At 38.3% G+C, this 25,172-nt stretch overlaps 1 protein-coding gene across 1 annotated transcript in view; it reads right to left on the bottom strand.

The window, feature by feature from the left end:
• Positions 1 to 14,672, bottom strand: part of EPC1 (enhancer of polycomb homolog 1) — a 93,852-nt gene extending 79,180 nt beyond the window's left edge. Inside the window, exon 1 of the mRNA XM_060006338.1 lies at positions 14,405 to 14,672. Coding sequence (XP_059862321.1) covers positions 14,405 to 14,407 — 3 coding nt within the window. The 5' untranslated portion in view covers positions 14,408 to 14,672. The remainder of the gene's footprint in view (positions 1 to 14,404) is intronic.
• Between the last annotated feature and the right edge of the window lie 10,500 nt (positions 14,673 to 25,172).

Below are 25,172 nucleotides of genomic sequence, written 5' to 3'. Positions count from 1 at the left end.
CGGAGCCCGTGCTCCGCAACGGGAGAGGCCACAACAGTGAGAGGCCCGCGTACCGCAAAAAAAAAAAAGAAAAAGATGTAGGTTCCAATCCCGGCTTTGCCACCAACTAGCTGTGTGATCTTGATCTTAATTTCCCTGGACCTCAGTATCTTCGACTTCGAAAAAAAGGCCTAAGACTTACTGATCCCTTCCGATGCTTCCAACTCAAATTTTATGATTATCTCCCCATTGCTGTAGTTGGTCGAAAAAAATGGGGATACATGAAATTTTCTAAATGTAAAACGCTAGGAAAAGAAAATTAAATTTGAGATATGTGATTTCCATGGAAACTATGCCTTCAGCATTTCCTGACTCTATGTTTACATAGTATAGAAGGCCCTTATGAAGGTTATGAGAGCTAATAAAGTCCTAGAAGATATGCCTTAGGGAGAGTAATTTCAATGAGTGAGTCAAGATGTTATACTGTGTTAGTTGGTAATTAGTAACACTTGATGATTAAACAAAAAGTTCTTAAAGAATGCTTAGTAGAAGTAGTCTTGCCATAAGTGTGGTCAAATGTGGTCTGAGAAATCCATGTAGCTTACAAATATATCATTAAAACTGGAAAATAAATATTCAGAATTAATATGGAAAGAAAGATACAAACTTCGAAACAAAAGCTGAAGCAGAAATGGTCAAAATAATTAAGTCTGGTAATAAAACGTCTGCAGTTAGTCTGATATTACCACTGGAAAAGTGCAGGGAATTTCTATGTAATAAAGAAAGTAACTAACACAATATTATTGTTCAAGCACTGAGAAAACAATACCAAACAGCAACAATAACAACAATAATAGTAACAATGTAACCAATAACAATTTGAAAAGTATGATGAAAGTATGAAGAGTACGTTTAAATCTTACATCAAAAAACTAGGTTACGTTTTATATACTTTAATAAGTTTTCCTAACATTGTTTCATTTACGGGGCTCCATCTCTGTGCAAGCATTGTATTACGAACCATGGGAGATACAAAGAAAAAGATGGCATTGTCCTTAATGAACTTAATTTGTGTAAAAACAAACAGGGTATGTCCTGTGTGAATATTCTGGAATACCCTGGTTTGAAAGGAACATTTAAAATAATTTTATATCTTTATATTTTCAGATTTACAAATGATTGAAATAAAATATACTGGAAATGTTTCATAAATTTACTTTACAAACTGGTTTATTTTCATCTCTTTTCATGATATTTAAGAACTAATTTTTCAGGTTAACTGTCTTAAACCGAAAGTTTATTCATCATTTCAGATTTTCCATAATGAAGTTGGAAATCAATATTCAACCATCATGGAATAGTCAACCATCAATTTATGTGACTATTCATCATGAAAAACTCTACAAATAACAAATGCTGGAGAGGGTGTGGAGAAAAGGGAACCCTCTTATGCTGTTGGTGGGAATGTAAATTGATACAGCCACTATGGAGAACAGTATGAAGGTTCCTTGAAAAACTAAAAATAGAACTGCCATGCGACCCAGCAATCCCACTCCTGGGCATATATCCAGACAAAACTCTAATTCAAAAAGATACATGCACCCCTATGTTCATAGCAGCATTATTTACAATAGCCAAGACATGGAAACAACCTAAATGTCCATGGACAGATGAATGGATAAAGAAGATATGGTACATATATACAGTGGAATACTACTCAGCCATAAAAAAGAACAAAATAATGCCATTTGCAGCAACATGGATGCAACTAGAGATTATCATACCAAGTGAAGTAAATCAGAAAGAGAAGACAAATACCATAAGATATCACTTATATGTGGAATCTGAAATATGACACCAATGAACCTATCTTCGAAACAAACAGACTCACAGACATAGAGAACAGACGTGTGATTGCCAAAGGAGAGGGGGTCGGGAGAGGGATGGAGTGAGGTTGGGGTGAGCAGACGTAAGCTATTATATACAGAATGGATAAACAACACCACATACTATATAGCACAGAGAACTATACCCAATATCCTATGATAAACCATAATGGAAAGAATATTTTTAAAAGAATTTATATATATATGTGTATATATATATATACACATATATATATATATCTGAATCACTGCTGTACAGCAGAAATTAACACAACCTTGTAAAGTAAGTAATTTATGTATCTATTAAAGTGACAATGGTGTTATGGCAGTACATGGAAAGAAGCACCTACAGCAAAGGTGAAACGAGGGAGCAAAGAGCAGTACATGAGGAACCCACACAGGGATCACGACCTCCTAAACATCTATGATAGACAATGAGAGAATCACGAAGGAACAGAGAGAAGAAAGTTCCTCCCCAAGTGTGTGAAGCAGTGTGATACCACCTTCCTCACACACTTGAGAGAGAGAGACAGAGAGAGTTTCTCTGTTGGGTGTAATGTAGCATTTGCAATGGTAAATTCCAGAGCTAAAAAGAAACTACCTGGAAATTTCCAATATTCCACTCTTAACATCACTAACCATCCAAACTTTTAAAAAGTTTAGTAAGAGGTGAATTACGCCAGAAAAATCTTATGAAATTTAGTGTAGCTAATCTTGAATTTTAGATCTAAAGAATAAAGTTTTAAAATAAAATTTCATAATCATAAAAACCAAAATTTGAAATTCCATATATTTGGTATGTCAAATAGAATGTGTACTTAAAATTTCTATTCATTGTTTAACTCAAATTTTATTTTCAAGATTTCCCCGTTTCACTAGTTCCTTTAACATAGTGTGGCTGAACAAGTGTGCTTCCAAAAAAGCACAAAATCTTAAAGAGTCAAATAAAGATGTGTTTCCAATTGAAATGTATACTTTTAAATTTTATACGAAATTTGAGTTCCCATACATTTGAAAGGAAATAATACATAGACAACCGTCTATTTTTATGGTCTCAAATGAAGAGTAATGTCATTCTGCCATCAGCTAGCCTGTTATTTTTCTTCTTTTCTCTTTACATTTCTATTCATTTAGGGAAAAAGAATACTCAGTTATTATCAATACAAGTAGCCTTATAGATACAAACTCATAATTGCCAAGAAATAGTAAACAAAAGCAAATAAATCCCTTATGCATTCTTTCAATTCTTCAGTGCTGCCCCCTGCTGCCCCCTGCTGCCCAGTGTTCACACTTAACTGAAAATTGTCCCAAACTTTCAACCTATTTTACTTCTCTTTACTTTTCCCACCAAAACTTATCTGGCCGGAGATCCAGACCACTGGAGTTTTCCTCTACCAGCCTAATGCGTAAACAGGTTTATATATCAAAGAAGTAGTTCCTCCCTATTTAACCCATCACCATTTTCTGGCCAGTTACAAGCACTTGAACTGATGTTTGATGGGCAATGACCAACATCCAGGTTCCCAAGTCCTCCCTGTGCTGTTTCCCAGCTACCATCATGGGTCTATCTCCCCCCAGTCTCTAGCCCCCAAGCATTACAGCTTACTGTCTACCCACACTGGACTTCTAGCTGGTATTCCCAAGTGCCACAGTGTTTTCTCTCCTCCTTGCCTATGCTCACTCACGCTTTCTTTACCCGCATGTCTTCTCTCAATTTCTACATGTTGAAAGCCTATCCACCTTCCAAGGTTCTGGTCAAAAGTACCTGCTCCACGAGGTTTACCCCAATTCCCAAATCTTTCTCTTCTGTTCTCCCTTTAATCCTTTAAGGCCCTGCACCATATAGTTGTTGTTTTAATGTAGTGGAAGCTCAATAAGGATTTATTTAATGAGTGAAGAGCAGTTAGCAAAGGAATCTTAATTCTTGGAGAGGATAGCTGATTCACTGACTTTTTGTAGAGGACCTGGGGGAGGACAAAGGGAGCCTCTCTAATATTGCAACAACCTTACACCTGAATAGAGTGGTCTTTTTAATTCCCATCACACCAAGTAAGACTGATTTTGATCCCTAAAATCAGGAGTGACTGTGAAAAAGTGAACTTAAAGCGCACACTGAGTGCTTATGTCATGTCAGGCACCATTCTAGGCGCTTTACATGCATGAACCCCACTGTAATCTCACAGCAGCCAGGTGAGTAAGTAATATCACTTCGATTCATAGAAGAGAAAACTGGGGTTCTGCACAGTTGAGTAACTGGCCAAAGGTTACACACGTCGTAAAGGGCAGACCGAGGAACTCAGATTGGTCAAAGCTGTGTATTTAAAGTGTTCTCATAATGTCTTCAACAGAAATGTGTATGGAGAGACTTCCGGTCAGCTATCTGGAAGTTAAAAAAAACCTTGTCAATAGAATCGCCTTGGAAATTGTGACCATATAGTCAGATGAAAGCCATGAGAGAGACTCAGTGTCAGTTAAATCTGTTAATATCTGCAAGAGTTGATTGCCTACAAGACAGAATGTGAAAGAATGTAGGAGCCTGCAAGAATTCTTGAATATTCTATATTTGTTTAGACTAAAGTGAGCCTAATGATGCTATATGTACATTTTTATTTATTTTGTTTCTTGGTATTTTTATTATATGACTTACTCTGAGCTGTATGCTATGGCATTGTTTTCTTGACTAAGAAAAGTAACATCAAGGGGGCTTCCCTGGTGGCGCAGTGGTTGAGAATCCGCCTGCCAATGCAGGGGACACGGGTTTGTGCCCCGGTCCGGGAAGATCCCACATGCCGCGGAGCGGCTGGGCCCGTGAGCCATGGCCGCTGAGCCTGCGCGTCCGGAGCCTGTGCTCCACAGCGGGAGAGACCACAACAGTGAGAGGTCCGCGTACCGCAAAAAAAAAAAAAAAAAAAAAAGAAAGGAAAGTAACATCAACTAGTATAGGGTTTTTGTGTTTTCCCCCCATAATAGGATAACCGGAGGTTTTTTTGGCCTTTTTCATTTACATCTTCCACTTTTTCATACTACTTTATGAAGATAACCTGGGACGGGAGGGACTTCTATTTGAGTTCTTTGAGTGCTTGTAGCTTGTAGCAGTGATTAAGAGCAGGGGTTCCAAGGCAGACTGCCTGCCTTGCAACCTTGGCTCCGCTGTTCCCTAATTCTGTGGCTCTTGAGACAGTACTTCTCTAAGCCTCCATTTTCTTCTTCTCTGGAAATTGGGGGGACGGTAGTATTCACAGGGCTTTAAGGGTTACACAGCATAATTCACTTTAAGCCCTTAGCACAGTGCCTGAAACACAGTAAAACTCAATAAATGGTAGCTATTATTTCTATTATTGTGATGATTGTTATTTTTCACAGGAATGGGTATAAGTAGCCAGCTCTTAAGTTTTCTCATAATTGTAATTGAATAGTTATAAGTAACGTCTGCCTTTTCTACTGAGCTACGTCTATTATCAAATTCCATTTTTGGCTGATGGGAAGTAAAACAAGATTGTCCCCATGGGGAGTGTTCTTATGTGGTGGGGGAAACTGAAATCCTTAAATCTGAAACATGTTTATTTGTATCTACAGAAGATAAAATTATTAAGAGAACTAAAAAAAAAAAAAAAAAAAAAAACAAAGAATGTAGAAGCCTGCCAAGTTCAAAGGTCTCTAAGGGACAGTTATATATTCTAAAAGATTAAGAAATGCGAAATTCAAATATTTGTCAGTTGATGTAGCCACTTGTACGGGGACCAACGATTCTGACATGACTTGAAAAAAAAGGTAAAGATATGACTCAATATCTCAGGGAAGTAGACTTTGAGAATAGTTTTTTGTTTTTTTTGATACAGTGAACATAAATAAGGCTCATTGTGTCACATCAGTGTCTCAGACAAGGATCTAATTGTGTTCTAATCAAAATCTCTGCTCATCGAGAAACTTCAATTAGCTGAGAAGGCAGACAAAAAATAAACTTGAGAAGGCAACACCACAAATTGTTTGGTAGGATAACTCTTTTCTTAGTAGGTAAGAATCTTTCAACTTCAGAAAGATTTAGGATAAGTACAGAAATGTTTTCTTAGTCTATGTAATTTTTCTGTTTCAGAACATTTGACCTAATGGAGTAAGAGGTTAGCTTATTACACATTTAAGTAGAACTCCTACTAAGTTATATGAAGTATAAACATTAAAGAGAACTTAAGAATCAACATATTTAGAAGTTCAATTTATGAGACAGGTAAGACTTTCTTAACTTAAAAATGTCTGCTAAAGTACCAAAGTAGGCAATCAGATGTAGTAAATGTATAAATGTATATAAAAAGTTGGGAGGTGTTTATATAAGTGAGACCAAAAGTCCTTCAATATACAAGACTATCTATAGTCTTTCAATATACAAGACTCACTCTTGAGAGCATCAAGTAACTTGTAACTGAAGACTAGCAGTTGATCCATTTTTCTTCCAACTAAAGTTGCTCATTAGGCAATCAGAATATGTTAACAGAACTGGTTGGACTGTCCAATTATTCTTTCAGTTTGAACCTTCCTCACTTCCTAGAAGATGGATTGTAGCTTTTGAAAGATTGAGATGAGAAGTAGCAACACTATCTACTGACCACCCCAATTTTTGGTTTAGTGGCTCTCTTCCGTAGTGTCGCTCAGCAATTCTCAACCCTGGCTATGTAATATCGATAGAATCACGTGGACAGCTTTTGCAAAATACTTACGCCCAGATTCCACCCAGATCAGCTAGAACCTCTGAGGATGGGGTGCAGGCATTTTATTTTTGAGTTTCTTGTTGATTCTAAGTGCAGACAGAGTTGAGAACCACTGGTCTACATTGTTTGCCTACCGTGGTCTGAAGTTCCAAGAGAACTTTCCACAACTATGGACGTTGCTGCAGACTGAACGTTTATGTCCTCCCCCACCCTCCAATTCATATATTGAAGTCCTAGCCCCCGATGTGATGGCATTTGGAGGTGGGGCCTTTGGGAGGTGATTAGGTCACGAGGGTGGAGCCTTCATGAATGGGATCGGTGCCCTTGTAAAAGAGACCCCAGAGAGCTCCTTCTCCCCTTCTGCCGTGCGAGGACACATCTATGAACCAGGAAGTGGACCCTCACCAGACACAGAATCTGCTGGCACCTTGATCTTGGACTTCCTAGCTTCCAGAACTGTGAGAAATAAATTTCGGTCATTTATAAGCTACCCAGTTTATGATATTCTGTGACGGCAACTTGAACGACTAAGACAGAAACATTCCACAAACCTGTTGTCCAATAACCACCAGCCAGGTGTAGCTACTGAATGTTTAATTTTAATTACTTCAAATTTAAATTTACATACAGCCACGTGTGGCTAGTGGCCACTATCCTGGACAGCACAGTTCTGGCAGTCCTGGCCATTTTAAATGATGTGCGTCTGTTATTACACAGGTGCTAAGTGACGCTTTTTGATACTGGACAAAACCAGTACAAAGCTGCCTCCTCGGGGTACTTCATCCCAGCTTCTTGCCAAGGCCTCCAGTGGATACAAGGATAACTCAACACTTACACAGGCTACTGGAAATGTTAAGGACATTGAATTGGCTGACTGTTTTTTACTCATTTATGTGGGAGGTTTGTTTCTTGGACTTTAATGAAAAATGAGCAAAAGCCTTCAGAACTAAATTATTTCTTTTTTTTAAATTTATTTATTTACTTATTTATTTTTGGCTGTGTTGTGGTGCGCGGGCTTCTCATTGCGGTGGCTTCTCTCCTTGCGGAGCACGGGTTCTAGGCGTGTGGGCTTCAGTAGTTAGAGCACGCAGGCTCAGTAGTTGTGGCGCACGGGCTTAGTTGCTCCGCAGCATGTGGGATCTTCCTGGACCAGGGATCGAACCCATGTCCCCTGCATTAGCAGGTGGATTCTTAAACACTGGACCACCAGGGAAGTCCCTAACTTGTTTCTTATGTCTCAAAGCAGTGAAGCAATTACACTCTTGGAAAGGCCCTCTTGGCTCCTTGGCACGTGAGAGTGTTTTTCAGCTGGAGGTTGTGACCTCTGTCTTGGGAGGATGGAGGGTTTCCAGTGCATTGGGGCAGCGGCCTGAGTTTCAGAGCTAAATATAGGTCATTGGCATGACGGCCTCTCTTTCTCAGTCTCATCAAAACTGTGTCCTTTTAATGAAAGTGGGGCTTTAGTGGCTGGTGGGATAAAATCTTGAGAAAAACCATCAAAATGCCACAGATACACAAGTCTTTTTCAGATGTAACTTGCTACCGAGTACAACTAAGTTCTATTTTTACTTGGTTTTAAAAATAATTGGTAAATTATGGACTAATTTTTTTTGAAGTTAAAAACACACACATATATGAATTGATGGAAAAATAAGTCTCAAATGTGTTGTTCATGCTGAGGATAAGAGGAATCCTCCTTCAAGTCATCGCTCAGCTCTCAAGCAGGATATCCTGACCACCTATTCATCCTGCATATGTATTTATTCATATATTCGCCATTTATGAAATGACATCCTTTACAGTTTGGCATATTTCAAGCCAGAATATTTACCATGGCAGGTACGATCTGATCCTCTAGAGCAGCGTCTCAAAGGGTGGTCTCTGGACTGAAAGCATCGGCAGCACCTGGGGGCTGGCAGCTTCTCAGGCCCCGCCCCAGACCCACTGATCCAGGAACCCCAGGTGTGGGCCCAGACACCTGTGTTTTAGGTGATTCCGGTGCACACTCAAGTTTGAGGTACACTGAATCCCCCAAGGGGAAAACTTCCATACATCCCAAAGATGGAAACATTTTGTACATAAAATTGACCTTGTAAGTTGTGAAATAGGAGCCAGTATTCTCTTTCAACCTAGTGCTATGAATCATGAATTTACCCTCTTCAACAAAGCCTCACTGACTCTCTACTCTCTGATCTTTTTTTCCCTATAGAAATGCAACTTCTAAAAGAATTTCAGAGATGTTCCTGAAGAGATGAGATGCAGTACATGTGCCTTCTGCAAATTCAATACAAAAATTCAGATATGTACAACTGATAAATTAGGTAAGCACTACTCATCTTAAGAAAAGATTATTAGATTTATAAAATTAGTCACTAGAGGATTCATTTAAACAGGAGTATCATACAGTGCATTTAAAATATGCCAATTTACAGAACATAAATTCACAAATATCCAGTGTGACAGTATAGAAGAATAGGTAGTTATACAGGCTATGATTTCAGACTTTCCAGGTTCAAACTCCACCTTTTTCACTTACTGTGTAACCTGGGCCAAACCTCTCTAAGCCTCCGTTTCCTCATTTGTGAAATGGGTATAATAATTATCCTATCCCCAAAGTTTGTGTGAGGATTTAAGGAGATCTTTAATAAAGGTAGCATTTAACCTAGAGGCTGGGACATAGTAAGCTCTAATTAAATGTTTATTTTTTTCTAAATTAGCTGCATCCATGAGCAGTCTGCTCTCTATGAAAACAGATATTCATGTTTTATCGTTGAAGAATGTTTTTACAAAGCCATTAAAGTTTATACAAAACAAATGGGAGCTAGCCACATTGAGCACTGGCTACTCAGCAGGTGTTCACCTTTCCAAAAGATCCTCCCTAGCTAAACCGATTAAGGTAACTTCAATCTCCCGGTCAGTGAAGGGTTTAGGTATGAGCATTTCCTACAAACCTGGCCAAAGAACTGTAAGAAGCAGTGTGCTGTGGGCCTCTGGGAAAGAATTTCTTCCCTTCTAAAAAGATACATAAGAGAAACTCTCCTCCCTCTGGAAATTGTAATATCAGGATATGATGCTTGGAGCTGCAGCAGCCATCTTGTGACTATGAGGAAAGACACTGCTGACATTACGGCAATGTAAAAGAATAGAACCTACCAAGGAACTTGATAACATTGTTGAGCTATTGAACCCAACCTAGAACTGGCTTGCCTCCTGATTATTAATTTAGTTGAAATAATAAATCTCCTCATTTTTTCACACCATTATCAGTAGGATCCTACGTTAGTACAAAAGCAAACTATATGATATAATACATTTAGTATCTTAATTGGCTGTGTGACAAACTAATTTGGTGACTTTATTCTGGAGGTGATCTTAAACCACACATAGAGATTTAATGAAGAGTTCCTTCCCTTCCAATTCATCTATATATAACAGCAGTCTGACTTTCCTGCTCCATATCTGATGTACTTAACTAATTACCGATTAGCTAAATGTCTAATCATATTACCTTCATAAATTAAAATACAAAAGGTTATTATAAAAATTTCTGTTACATAAATATCATTAAAATTTTCAGGTTTCAAAATAAAAATAAATATCTTAATTCTGATGTAATCCTTCAACACTATAATTGTATTTCCCTGCTTCATCTCACCATTTTTATTGACATTGACATTTATTTCATGACAAGGAGAGCAAAATGTACAAAATGAGGCTTCACCACGTTAAAAAAAAAAGTTTTCATTAAACGGACCTCACAAGGACACATCCAAAATTCCTACAACCAGAGTGATCCCCGTCTCCTTTCTTCTCAAGCGAATAAGTTAATATTTTATTTCTCACTTTGCAATAGGAATTTGCATTAGCTAACCAGCTATTTATATAGCATCTGTTTGGGCTATATCTAAAATCTGAGGGCTATCTTCCCCTCACTGTGTCCCAAATAATGGTCCTTTAGTAGAAGGACAGAAGGACACTTGTTAAATCCTATATAAATAGATTAAAAAAATTTTTTTTAAGTTTTTACCCCAGAAATCTTACTTTGCCTTTATTCTCAGATGGGAACCTCCCACATCCAAGATCTTAGATTTAAGTATCTTTAAAATGTTGAACCACATTGGACTGTAAACTCCCTGAGAGCAGGGATCCTTGCCTCTTTGTCTTAATATTGTATCTCAGCCCTTTAGCATCATAGCACATAATAGGAAGAAAAACTAGAACAAACATACCCCCAAAAGAAAAAAATGCTGAATAAATCAAGTATAAAGGATACTCCTTTCATCTTTTTCTTCAAGAAATCATTATCTTTGCTTTACTTTCCCTTCAGAGTCTCCATTTGAGAATCTTTTGGGAAAGATAAAAAACAAAGTCATAACACAAACACCCATTTGGTCTCTTATTTTCTTTCCCCGTCTCTTCCTTTGCAAAACATGTAATGATATGTCCAAGAAATAGCACAGGTAAGTACGCACAAAAAGAGGGTGGAATTAGAAATATATACAGTTTCAGGTCTCTATTGAACTTGGTTTTCAGAGGGCAAAATTTTTAGCTATCTTTCCTTCTTTTAAAAAAGTTTATTCCAAGGTGTATTAGATTGGTTCTGGCTAATTGATATTTTCAGCATTTTATGATGTCATCTTGATATCACTGCACATGTTTCTTCCCTTTGTTACTTCATCTTTCCTAATAGGTTTGCTAACCTGAAAATTTCCCCAATCTTTAGCAATACTAATGCATACAAATTAATAAATTAGGAAATTATGTTGGTTCACTAAATGAAGTCTTAATAAAATTTTCAGTTTATTTCCATTATTGACCAAGCTCATAATTTCAAGTTCGTATTTCTGAGGTTTATTGTTTGGAATTTGATTTACAGATTTTCCGTGTCTTTGGCATTATTTATTTCTTCTTTCTGCAAACTGTTTTTTGGCCATTTCACTACTCATTGACCCCTCCCCCTCCCTCAGAGGGATGGGCAGGGTGAAAAAAATGATAACGATATTTTAACATAGTCAATTTTGCTACTTGCTACTATCTCTGATAAAAAGGTGTGCAAGAAAAAATAAGTGTGTAATTGTTGACTGAAATGACATTTCAAGATTAAAAAAATAATTCTTTATTGTTCATGATCTAGCAACTGTTACTATGAAAAACTGAGTTAGTTCCCTGTACACCAAATTTAATAAATAAAGATTTTTTTCTGATAAAACATAGTTTATTATAATCATTCTAATCATAATCTCACCAAACTCAAACTAAATGCCTACAAAACGTTGTCAATAAAAAAAAAAAAAAAAAATTAACGTCCAAAGAATGAAGAGCTAAAATGAAGCCCAAGGTGGATTTAAAAATGGAGAATAATATAAAACAATGAGTTGTTTTTGCCTCATAGATTTAAACCTCCTTATTTAGTGATGTAAGAGTCACAGATAGAAGAATATCTTTAACATAAATATCTATGGGTGATTTTAAAAAGTGAAGATGTAACTATAATGGTTACTCATAATCAATGATGTAATAGTCAATGATATAGGAGAACAAAGAACATTGCATAGCTACATATGGACTTCACAGCATCAGTCTGTTTTTAAAAAGAGGGGCTACATTATATAAACATTTTTAGTTTTCACAAATTAAAATGAAAAACGTCACCAGCTGAATAAGAGAATATTTTAGCAATAAACATATTGGGCAGTATATTTTATTCAGTAGATTAACTTCGGGGAACTAAACTCCAGCAAAATCAGGGGGTTAGATAATATATTTACACCTGCAGTATTCCATTCTATAAATAATCTATAACGTCAAAACCAGTCTTGATGGCGGCATTTAAATTTTTTGAAGAGATAAAATGTTACAGTGAACATTTTCAAATTTTTATAGCAGAGTATAAACAAAATATAGGCATCATATATAAATATTTTTGAAGTTCAAGGAAAGGGTCCTACACAGATAAATAAATTATAAGGACACAGGAATTGGAAATACTATTCCTACTCATTTTCACACATTCTTTTACTTCAAAATTTTAATGATTAGTGAAATGAGCATTTACATATTTCAAAGTGAATAACAACACTTAATAATAACTCCAGAAATTTTTACTCAAGAAATCATCTCTACAATCATATGAAAAGGTGGTTTAGGATACTATTTCAGTTTTTTTGTTTGTTTTATTTGGCAAAATGATGTGTTTTTAGGTACAATGACTGATTTCTCCCACTTTCTTTTTCAATTAAGGACATACTTACTATCTTCATAAACAACTGAAATGTTCACAGAGACCAGTAAGAACTATGTCATATCATAATATACATTTTTGTTCTTGGGAGGCTTTGGGCCTAAATCCCATATTCTCTAATCAGATAACTCCCAATAAGAACAAAGATGGAAAAGATTTACCCTGCATTTAGATATACAAACACCAATATTTTTAAAGTTAAAAGCAGTTGTATCCATATTCTTAAAAAAATTATCCTATTCCAAAATATTTGCTCTTTTTAAAGCAAGGATGTACATAAATCCAACTGAAGTATCACTTCAAAATAAAACAAACAACAATGTAGGCATTCTTATATGTCAAACTCCTAGAAAATTCCCAGGAGAAACTTAGAATAGTTATTTAAGAAATTCCTAGGTTCAAAATGAAATTCAACTTTTACAACGTTCAGTGAGCTAAAACGCAAAACGTTTTGTTCAATTGAAGACATTAGCAATGGATGATATCGTAATAGAAGGAAAATGCAAAATGTTACTGAGGAAAGAGAGGGTAAGCTGACAGCTTACTATCGAAAATTTTCTGATCTAGAGATAATCAGATCAGAAAAAACACAACTGCAAACTGCATGCTCGGCCCTGCTGCTCCCCGGACGGGCTGTGACGACGTGTCTGTTCTCACCCTTCACAGTTCACAGAAAACGTTAAACTAACACAACTGAATAATTTCCTCTGACCAAATTGAACTTTCTTTTAGGAAATAAAGGGAGAGGATAATAGATCAAATCTTGCCCCACCTCTTTTTTTTTTCCTCCTTTTTTCTTTTAGTGAAACTGACGTAAATTGTTGAGAGCTATACAGCGCCACCAGCACAGATCCATGCAAAACAAAAAAGATCGCCCACCGTGTGCAAAAAGAGGAAAAAAAAAATTAGAAAAATGCCCCAAATTACAAAATGTCTCCCAAATATACATTTTTGGAGAAAAAACAAGATAGATCTGCAAAGATTATCTAATGAGGAGCCTCAGAGAATTACTATCATGGAACACAAGTTTAGATCTGATCAGCAAATAAAAGATCCACTATTTAGTAACAGCCATAACTTAATATAAACCCGGTTATGTCAATCTCCACCTTCATTATACCAAGGGCAGCTTTTCTGTAGTTTGTATCCAAGTAATCCATCAGGAAAACCACAATAGGCCTGTTTCAAACCAAACTACATCCATAGTTCGCCTGCTAATCATTTAGTCCTGGACAAATTAGGTAATACATCATTTTTATAAGGAGGATATGCACATATTTGGCGTTACCAACATGCTGGCACAAAACAAGTCCATCTTGAAATAGCTGAGTTTCCCTTAGCTCACAGTAATTAAAGTATAATTTATATCATAAATATTTAGCTTTAGTCATGGGGTTAAAAAAAAAAAAAAACACTAATTTTTTTTTTCTTCTGGTAAAAATTAGCCAGACAAGATTAGCTGGAAATGTGCAGAGATCAAAGCTAAAGAAAAATACAAAGATTGGTTTTGTTAGAAGAAACACAATGAAAATCCTTCTTAGCTGGCGGCTCGTTCAAAGATGTAATGACATAAATGTTTAAAATTACAAACTTACCATCAGCGGAGGCGAAGAAGAAGCCAGTTCTGGAAAAAGAATTGTAACAATATAGGCTGGACACTTGTGTCCCTAGAAACAACAGCCTCCAGGCGGCACACGGATCTTCCAACATCTTCACAATATTGGGTAAATGAAAAGTCATACTTTCTTCCCTGATCGGTGGCTGCTCGCGGTGGCTTCTCAAGGATCTGTGGGCGTTTGGGAGAAATCGGAGAAATATCCGCGGAAGATTAAAAGCAGAGGAGGCCGAGGCAGCCTTAGAAGACTCTGGGGTTAACAACTTTGCGATGGCAAGCAGGCAGGCCCTGATTGGCTGGGAGGCCAGTGTCCCCCTCTCCTCCCGCCTCCTGCAGCTCGGAAAAAAATGCAGTGTGAGTGCCATTTTACACTGGGCTTTTAAACACACAGCCCCCCAAATGACAAAGTCTGAGCTCGCTATGAAGTGACACTGCAAAACAATAGCGCCCACGACCGCCCGTGAGCTCAGGAAAATGTCCCTTTGACGACCGGCAACGCTCTTATTTCTTGCATGTGGGTTTTTAGGGAATAGCATGCTTTTCTTAAGCAGATGGTCATTCACCGACATCGATGTCTAATTTGGATACCAATGTGGCCAGTGAAAAATGATTCCCATCAAACATTTTTTTTTCCCATTGGACGTCCTGAAGGTACCCAAAGAAGCCTTGCACAAAATTCATGTCGTCTGCAGCTTTAACTCCTTGGGAAAAAAAAAAAAAAAAATAGAACTGCTTAGCCACAACAACTTCCATTTGTAAAGAAAATAAAAATAAAATAACACTTTTTAGCGGCTACATTACAAACAATAGGCACACTTTTTTTTTTTTCCTTCTTAAAAATTGTTTCAGAAACGTCTGCCGGCTGATAGAATTCTACCAGTCTGCCTTACAAACAAAATGGCTGTGGTACTGAGTTTTTTTGGATCCTCCCACTGTGGCTCCTCCAGGCCTCCAGGAAGTGGTAAAAATCCAAAATAAATACAGTACTAAAAGTACATTGTCCAGGCTGAACTCCGGTGAAGCCTTGGGGGTCTGGGGCGAGGGTGGGGGTGGGGGGTGTCTTAGAAATGTGCTGCTTTTCATTAGTTCTTTTAAAAAACTGTTTTGAAACGAACATCAATCACTAGAGATTTACTTGACTGTAATTTGAACTTCCTGTTTTACATATTTATAAGGCCTTTCACCTATCTTGGCAGGCTTTCAAATTAAGTGGGCTGGGAAATTTGACGCTCTGTGTCTAGCAGCGAGCTGAGTCAGGTATTTGGTGGTTGCAACAGGGCTTTTAAATAAAAACGAAGTTGAAAACTTTAAAAAAGGATTAACGTTAGATGAACGTTAGGCTATGATTGATTGCAAATGTAAAGCCACAAAAGTCAGCAAATATGGAAATATGTCAAATACTGCATACACGTGTTAATTGAACACATTCGGTATAAAATTCTTTGCCAGCTAAATTTCTAGTGAGCCAAGGGTAGAACCGGGTTTAAAGAAATTGGCTGAAGAAAGGAGTGGGCAAGTGCCTGCATTCTACTTATCCCTCCCCCGACCCCCCCCACACACACACGCACACGCATGCACGCTCGGTCTGGTATCCCTATTCTCGCCTGGCATTTAATAGGTAACATTCTTCTATTTGTAGTTTTTTAAGGAACGTCCATACTGTTCTCCATAGTGGCTGTATCAGTTTACATTCCCACCAACAGTGCAAGAGGGTTCCGTTTTCTCCACACCCTCTCCAGCATTTGTTGCTTGTAGATTTTCTGATGATGCCCATTCTGACTGGTGTGACATGATATCTCATTGTAGTTTTGATTTGCATTTCTCTAATGATTAATGATGTTGAGCATTCTTTCATGTGTTTGTTGGCAATCTGTGTATCTTCTTTGGAGAAATGTCTATTTAGATCTTCTGCCCATTTTTGGATTGGGCTGTTTGTTTGTGTTTTTGATATTGAGCTGCATGAGCTGTTTGTATATTTTGGAAATTAATCCTTTGTCAGTTGCTTCATTTGCAAATATTATCTCCCATTCTGAGGGTTGTCTTTTGATCTTGTTTATGGTTTCCTTTGCTGTGCAAAAGCTTTGAACTTTCATTAGGTCCCATTTGTTTGTTTTTGTTTTTATTTCCATTTCTCTAGGAGGTGGGTCAAAAAGGATCTTGCTGTGATTTATGTCATAGAGTGTTCTGCCTATGTTTTCCTCTAAGAGTTTGATAGTTTCTGGCCTTACATTCAGGTCTTTAATCCATTTTGAGTTTATTTTTGTGTATGGTGTTAGGGAGTGTTCTAATTTCATACTTTTACATGTACCTGTCCAGTTTTCCCAGCACCACTTATTGAAGAGGCTGTCTTTTCTCCACTGTATATTCTTGCCTCCTTTAACAAAGGTAAGGTGACCATATGTGCGTGGGCTTATCTCTGGGCTTTCTATCCTGTTTTATTGAGCTATATTTCTGCTTTTGTGCCAGTACCATACTGTCTTGATTACTGTAGCTTCGTAGTATAGTCTGAAGTCAGGGAGACTGATTCCTCCAGCTCCATTTTTCTACCATACGACCCAGCAATCCCACTACTGGGCATATACCCTGAGAAAACCATAATTCAAAAAGAGTCATGTACCAAAATGTTCATTGCAGCTCTATTTACAATAGCCAGGACGTGGAAGCAACCTAAGTGTCCATCAACAGATGAATGGATAAAGAAGATGTGGCACATATATACAATGGAATATTACTCAGCCATCAAAGGAAACGAAATTGAGTTATTTGTAGTGAGGTGGATGGACCTAGAGTCTGTCATACAGAGTGAAGTAAGTCAGAAAGAGAAAAACAAATACTGTATGCTAACACATATATATGGAATCTAAGGGAAAAAAAAAAAAAGTCATGAAGAACCTAGGGGCAAGATGGGAATAAAGACACAGACCTACTAGAGCATGGACTTGAGGATATGGGGAGGGGGAACGGTAAGCTGTGACAAAGTGAGAGAATGGCATGGACATATACACACTACCAAACGTAAAATAGATGGCTAGTGGGAAGCAGCCGCATAGCACAGGGAGATCAGCTCGGTGCTTTGTGACCACCTAGAGGGGTGGGATAGGGAGGGTGGGAGGGAGGGAGATGCAAGAGGGAAGAGATATGGGAACATATGTATATGTATAACTGATTCACTTTGTTATAAAGCAGAAACTAACACACCATTGTAAAGCAATTATACTCCAATAAAGATGTTAAAAAAAATAGGTAACATTCTTAGAGAGCAATAGCTAGGGTGACTATACAATTTATTGTCTAAACCAGGACATTTTTCGAACGTTTTATTCTGTAATCTCATCAGTAGTTACCTGATGAGAGTCGATTTCAACGACATTTATGTGATCAGTCAGGAAAACATCCTTAAGAAGTCATCTAGTGAAGAGAGTAGATTACAATTCTTGAGAAATTTCTACGCAGTTGTCCTTCCAACAGAAAAAAAAATTGCTAGGGGCCATTTTCACTACATACTATTTTGTCTATCCACCTCCCCAGCCCTGTCCTTTTCTCTCCCATCCCTTCCCCCACCCTTACATATGCATGAGATTCATATATGTATATATACATACAGTTATACATGTAAATGTAAGTATATATGTACATCTATATATAAGTATATGGATGTGCATGTCCATAGAATATTCTATGCATTTTCCACAATACACATATTTCAAGTTATGCACTTCCGAAAGGCCGAATTTTCTTCAGAGTTTTTGAGACAATATTCATTATACACGTGATCTGAGCATCTTTTGTTTTGGTAAAAGTCAAATGTAGAGTGAGATGTTTTGGAAAAATTATCACTGAAAGACATAGGATAAATAATTCTCATGTTGTTTATTCAAATAGTTCTTGAGAGCTTAGGGTGTGCCAGGCGTGATGCTTGGTGCTACATACACATTAATGGACAAGCAGGAAGTTCCTCTCCTTCATGAAGCTCACAGTCTCGTGGGAACACAAAGAAACAAGCAAGTAAACAGATACATAATTGCAAATTATAATTGCTACTAAGAAATAAACAGAGTGCAGTCTTCCAGAATAACAGGGAGGGAAAGACATAGATAAGAGGATAAGGAAAGTTATTTCTAAGAACATGGCGTTGATGATAGACTTGAAGGAAGAGAAGGAGCCAAAGGGTGAGAAGAAAAATGCATGAGAAATAGCAGACCCGGAAATGGTTACAGCGTGTGCAAAGGCTCTGAGGCAGAGTGGAGCTTGGAGTATTCCAGGAAGTAAAATGAGCTCAATGGCCCTGCAGCTTGTTGAGAGAAAGGGAAAATGACATCGGAGGAGGTCAGAAATGGAGTGACATCCTGCCGAAGTTTTTAAGTTACAGAGAGGAGTTCCACATTGAAGAAAGTGAATCTTATTTAGAGAGTAAAATGTTGGAATTTGAGAGTTTGAAGGCTTCAGTGTGGGTAAGATCCAGCGAAGCTGTGGTGAAGTGACCAAAAAAACCTCCACGCTAATTTTGAATTTACATAGCTGTATCGCGGTGTTCTGGTATCATATTTTTAAAAATCCACACTTCATTTGCATTGTTATAGACATTGATTATGACTATGTTCATAAAGAAATATGAGCAAGAAACAAATATCTAAGACCATATACATTACTAGGAAAACCAAAAGGAAGAATTAAGGCAACGGTGTGCCTCAGTTTTGTGCTTCTCTTTAACAGTGTCAATTCTGGTATTTTTTTTTTTTTTTTTTTTTCTTTTGGTGGTACGCGGGCCTCTCACTGTTGTGGCCTCTCCCGTTGCGGAGCACAGGCTCCGGACGCGCAGGCTCAGTGGCCATGGCTCACGGGCCCAGCCGCTCCGCGGCATGTGGGACCCTCCCGGACCGGGACACGAAGCCGTGTCCCCTGCATCGGCAGGCGGACTCTCAACCACTGCGCCACCAGGGAAGCCCCAATTCTGGTATTTTTTATTCAAAAAACCTCACATTTCATATCAGTTGAACGAAGCTCAATTAACACTTCTTTTTAAACAAATGAGGCAAAGCATTATTAAAGCTAGAACTTAACTCATATAGTTGGAATAAAAACAGTTATTGTTTTTGAATTTACTAACTGGTTGTTAGCAAACAAAATCCTATGCACACATGGGCAGAAACAATGTGTTCAATTTCTCAGATTCCAAGACTTAGAACAGCAGGTTCTTAGACTTTAAAAGTAGGTCAAATCAATGATATGTAATCCCTTGAATGAGCTTTGATAGTAATAGGAATCTGTAAACAAATCAAATTGTGAACCAATTAGGAATGCAGTTTTTAAGATCTCTACCTCTCAGAACTGTGTGGGGAAGCAAGATTTGTTTTGGAACTCAGATTTTTTAAATAATTAAAAAATAGTAATAGATGCATTATCATAATCACCCCATAATCAAATAAAATAATATATTGTAATGAAATATGTGATCAGTCACACTAAATGAGGTAAAGGCAGACCGTAAGAAGCCTTATATTAGATCAGGTCAGCTTCTGTCACCAAACAGATACTACAACTTTTGAGGAAGCTTTCAGTTTTCAAAGATTTGGAGAATCCTTGACTGTGGATAAGGGATTGTGCAACCGTGGACTTTAATCCCATTCCAGTTGTTTCTTAAAAAAATATTCTTATGACCCTTTAAAATTTTTGTCAAGGGTTTCCATATTTTAAGAATCAAATTGTATATTTCCTACCTGAGTCTGGCCTAGAATAGTGAATATTTTCATGTGCGGTAGATATTTATAGGTGGAATATTAAATTTTATTATTTTCAGGAGGGTTGAGCCAAACCAAAAGTTGGCTCTCTCAGTAAGAGCTTTGAAAAAAATTATGTTAAAAGAAAAAGAGTTCAGGGCCTCCCCTGTGGCGCAGTGGTTGAGAGTCCGCCTGCCGATGCAGGGGACACGGGTTCGTGCCCCAGTCCGGGAAGATCCCACACGCCGCGGAGCGGCTGGGCCCGTGAGCCACGGCCGCTGAGCCTGTGCGTCCGGAGCCTGTGCTCCGCAACGGGAGAGGCCACAACAGTGAGAGGCCCGCGTACCGCAAAAAATAAATAAATAAATAAAAGAGTTCAAAAGTAATTCTGTCTATCTGAAATAATGCTATAAAGGACTATGATTTCAGAGAAGGGAAAAAATATCTGGAAGGGGAAGCTAAACATGAGAATACTGCCTGCCAGATTGCTTAATACAGACCCATGTGGCAGGCAAATTAAGAGAGTAAATCCTGAGTTCTCATCACAAGGGGAAAAAAAATTTCTATTATTTATTTTGTATTTATAGAAGATGGATGTTCGTTCACTAAAATTACTGTGTAATCATTTCATGATGTATGTAAGTCAAGTCATTATGCTATATACCTTAAACTTATACAGTGCTGTGTGTCAATTATATCTCAATAAAACTGGAAGAAAAAATATAAATAAATAAATAGAATGACAAAAAAAGATATTCTTAGCTTAAATCAAAGCTCATAATCCTAATGATTATAAACAGAGTTACAAAACAACAAGGTCGTACTGTATAGCACAGGGAAACATATCCAATAAAAAGAAATAAACAAAATTACAGTTTGGAAATGGTCAGATTTCCATTTGCGGGCCCTAATAAATGAAGGTACTCTGCACTAACAAATTACTTTAGTTACTTGTTCGGTCTTGGACAAATCCTCTAAATTTTACCCCTGATGATTTCCCCCATATTTTCCTTAAGAATAGTGAGATTCACTTTGCTGTACAGAAGCAGCTAACGCAACATTGTATATCAACTATACTTCAATCTAGAAAAAAAAAAAGGAATAGTGAAAGTTATGCCTTTTTGGCAAAGTATTTTAAAGCAGCACCTCACCAGACCTTTTCTTTCCCAAATGTTTGAATATGTCTCTGGCGGAGAGGCTAAGAGTGTTTACTTTAAACCTCTTTGCCCATTGTGGGATGACTTTAGATCGCATTCATCCACTGCAAGCCAGGTGGCATTTTCTAGAAGGGTCATTCCCGGGAGCAGTTTGTAGACCATCAGTGTGGCCGAGACTGCTCACTGACTAACCAATATCCATCCTCCCTTTCTTTCTTCCTAATAAAATTGGATTTTTTTTTTTTTTTTTTTTTTTTTTTTTGCGGTACGCGGGCCTCTCACTGCTGTGGCCTCTCCCGTTGCGGAGCACAGGCTCCGGACGCGCAGGCTCAGCGGCCATGGCTCACGGGCCCAGCCGCTCCGCGGCATGTGGGATCCTCCCGGACCGGGGCACGAACCCGTGTCTCCTGCATCGGCAGGTGGACTCTCAACCACTGCGCCACCAAGGAAGCCCCTAAAATTGGATTTTATATTGGATTTGCCACCCAGACCTGTGTTTCCCACACAGGTTTAAACAGTGAGGTTTAATCAGAGGTCCATTGGTTGAGCCTCTGAGAAAGCCCGTGAAGGGGGCTGACTCAGCGGGAGGTGCCTTTTGCTCATCACCTTCGCCCTCTTCCTGCTGGGAGTGTGGTCACCACACCTGGGTGAAGTCAGGAGCTCTAATTTGACAACCGGGAGGAGAGCTCAAGGCCAAGGGTAGCTGAACAGAAAGAAGGAAGCTAGGCTCTCTGGAGCCTTCCTACCATCTGCATCTTTTTTTACATGAGAGAAAAAAAAAAGAAAACCACCAATTTGTTTAAAGCACTGCTTTGTGGGGTATCTTCCTCATAACCAAATACAATTCCTAGTACAATTAGTGTGAGTAATCTTCAAAGTACCTTCTCTGTTAAATTCATCTACTTTTTTTTTTTCCATTTTTTGGCCGTGCCGCACAGCACGTGGGATCTTAGTTCCCCAACCAGGGATCGAACCCACACCCCCTGCAGTGGAAGTGTGGAGCCTTAACCACTGGACCACCAGGCAAGTCCCTATATTCAGCTACTTTTTAAATGCTTTGTAGTACCAGGCTGAGAAGGAGAATGAGGGGACTTTAGGGAATGCAAGAAATCTGTCTTAATCTGGGTTGTGATTACATAGTTATGAGATATGAATTTATCTATGTCCATGTGTGTGTCATATATGTACACGTATATCATATATGTAAAAATGATTGAGCTGTACGTTGATGTGTGCACTGAATGTGTTTTATTTTATGTTATCCCTTAATTAAAGAAAGCTATTTTAATGTGTAACAGAGTGAAGGTGAAACTGAAACCGAACGCCTCAGATGGGATTTGAAACCAGCCAAAACTCAGTTTCGGACTTGAACCCATGGGCTGGGACTCGAACCCACCCACCGTCTTTTAATTAAAATCACTCGCCTGGTGTCAGGACTTAACTGAAGCTCAGGTCCTTTATGTCTTGGCGAAGAAGGAATTCAGCAAGAGGCAAAGTGATTGATAGGTAAGAAGTGGATTTATTAGTATCATTTGCAAAGAGTTTGCAGGATAACGGGGCACGAGAGGATGGTCCTGTCTCAGGTCTCACGTGAGCCGCTGGGGTGGGCCGCCAAGTGAGGGCCCTTCGCTTCGTGCAGGAAAGAGTTCAAGGGCGAGAGCCATAGCAAAGTGAAAGCAGGTTTACTGAGAGAGAAACACACTCCATAGACAGAGTGCAGCCTGTCTCAGAAGGTGAGACCGGCCCTGAAATATGGGATGGTTAGTTTTTATGCGCTTTGTAATTCCACAGGCTAATGCGTGGGAGGAGTATTCCAACTATTCTGGAGAAGGGGCGGGGATTTCCAGGAATTGGGCCACTGCCCACTTTTTGGCCTTTTATCATCAGCCTTGGAACCATCATGGTGCCTGTGGTGTGTCATTTAGGTGCTGATGTGTTGCATTGAGCGTATAATGAGGCTTAAGTTCTGCTGGAAGTCGAAACTTCCGCCATCTTGGGCCTAATTTGTTCAGACCACTTTTTGTTGTATCCAATTTTTCTCAATGGCTGTGTCATTCTTTAAGGGTTGTGCCCTACCCCCTTCCCTCCTGTATCAGTGGGATCTGATAATTTGAATATAGACACTGTAAAAGAGCTGGACAGATACAATTCTTTTAAAAAATATTCAATAATCTCTTTGATACAAGTGCCTAAGACAAGTACCCATTTCCCTCATTTAAAGATGGTTCTCAAAAAAAAAAAAAAGATGGTTCTCTTGGGATTTCCCTGGTGGTCCAGTGGTTAAGAATCCGCCTTCCATTACAGGGGATGCGAGTTCAATCCCTGGTCGGGGAAGTAAGATCCCACATGCTTTGTGTAAACTAAGCCCACATGCCACGACTGCTGAGCCCGTGTACCTCAACTAGAGAGCCTGCGTGCCACAAACTACAACGCCCACGTGCTCTGGATCCCATGTGCCACAACTAGAGAGAAGCCCCCGCACCACAACAAAAAGATCCCACATGCCGCAACGAAGATCCCACGTGCCACAACTAAGACCCCGACGCAGGCAAAAGAATAAATGAATTAATTAATTAATTTAAAAAAATGGTTAGCTTACATTTCTACTTGTTTCCCTGTAACCAGGTTGCTGACACAGTGTCCTAGAGCCACATATTCCATCACTACTCCCTCTCTGAATATTCTTTTTCTTATATTCTTCTTTGAGAGCAAGGCACATGTCTCCATCAGCAGCAGTCATCTTCATTTTATGAACCCTAAGTCTTGGGCCACTCAGATTTCTTATTCCTGTATGGCTTATCAGAATTCTAGGCTCTGTGGTAACTGACCTATTGTGGACCTAGTGAAGTGGTTAAACAGCAAAACCCCAGGTTGGAGTTTTTTTGTAGTATATGGTATTGGAAGTGTCACAGTAAAAACACAACAAAGGAATTTTTCATCTAGTATTCAATATGAAAGTTATTCTTTTTGCTGTTAAAAAACTGGACTGTCTAGAACTCCCTCCCTGACTGCCCCACCCCACCCTGGACTGCAGGTTACTGATGAAAAAAAAAAAATCATACATTGACAGAGACCATACTGCTTAAAACTTCAGCATTGCTCATCATCAGAGAAATGCAAATCAAAACCACAGTGAGATATCACCTCACACACGTCAGAATGGTTATCATCAAAAAGTCTACAAATAACAAATGTTGGCCAGGGTGTGGAGAAAAGGGAACTTTTGTGCACTGTTGGTGGGAATGTAAATTGGTGCAGCCACTATGGAGAACAGTATGGAGGTTTTTCAAAAATTAAAAGATAGAACTACCATATGATCCAGCAATTCCACTCCTGGGTATATAGCCAAAGAAAATTAAAACACTATTTTGAAAAGACCCATATGCACCCCAATGTTCATGGCAGCACTATTTACAATAGCCATCATATGGAAGCAACCTAAGTGTCCAAAAATAGATGAATGGATAAAGAAGATGCGATATACACACAATGGAATATTATTCAGCCATAAAAAAAGAAATCTGTCATTTGCAGCAAGGTGGATGGACCTAGAGGGTATTATGCTTAATGAAATAAATCAGAGTAAGACAAATACTGTATGATATCACTCATATGTGGAATCTAAAAAAATTTTTTTAATGAATGAATATAACAAAACAGAAACATACTCACAGATATAGAGAACAAACTAGTGGTTACCGTGGAGAGAGGGAAGGGGGGAGTGGCAAGATAAAGGTAAGGGATTAAGAGACACAAACTACTGTGTATAAAATAAATAAGCAACAAGGATATATTGTACAGCACAGGGAAATATAGCCATTATTTTGTAATAACTTTAAATTGAGTACAATCTATAAAAATGTCAAATCACTAT

This window comes from Delphinus delphis, chromosome 2 (genome assembly GCF_949987515.2).
Source record: "Delphinus delphis chromosome 2, mDelDel1.2, whole genome shotgun sequence".
In the NCBI taxonomy this organism is placed as follows: Eukaryota; Metazoa; Chordata; class Mammalia; order Artiodactyla; family Delphinidae; genus Delphinus; species Delphinus delphis.
Note: the sequence above shows the minus strand (reverse complement) of the source record. Positions and strands in the feature narration are given on the sequence as shown.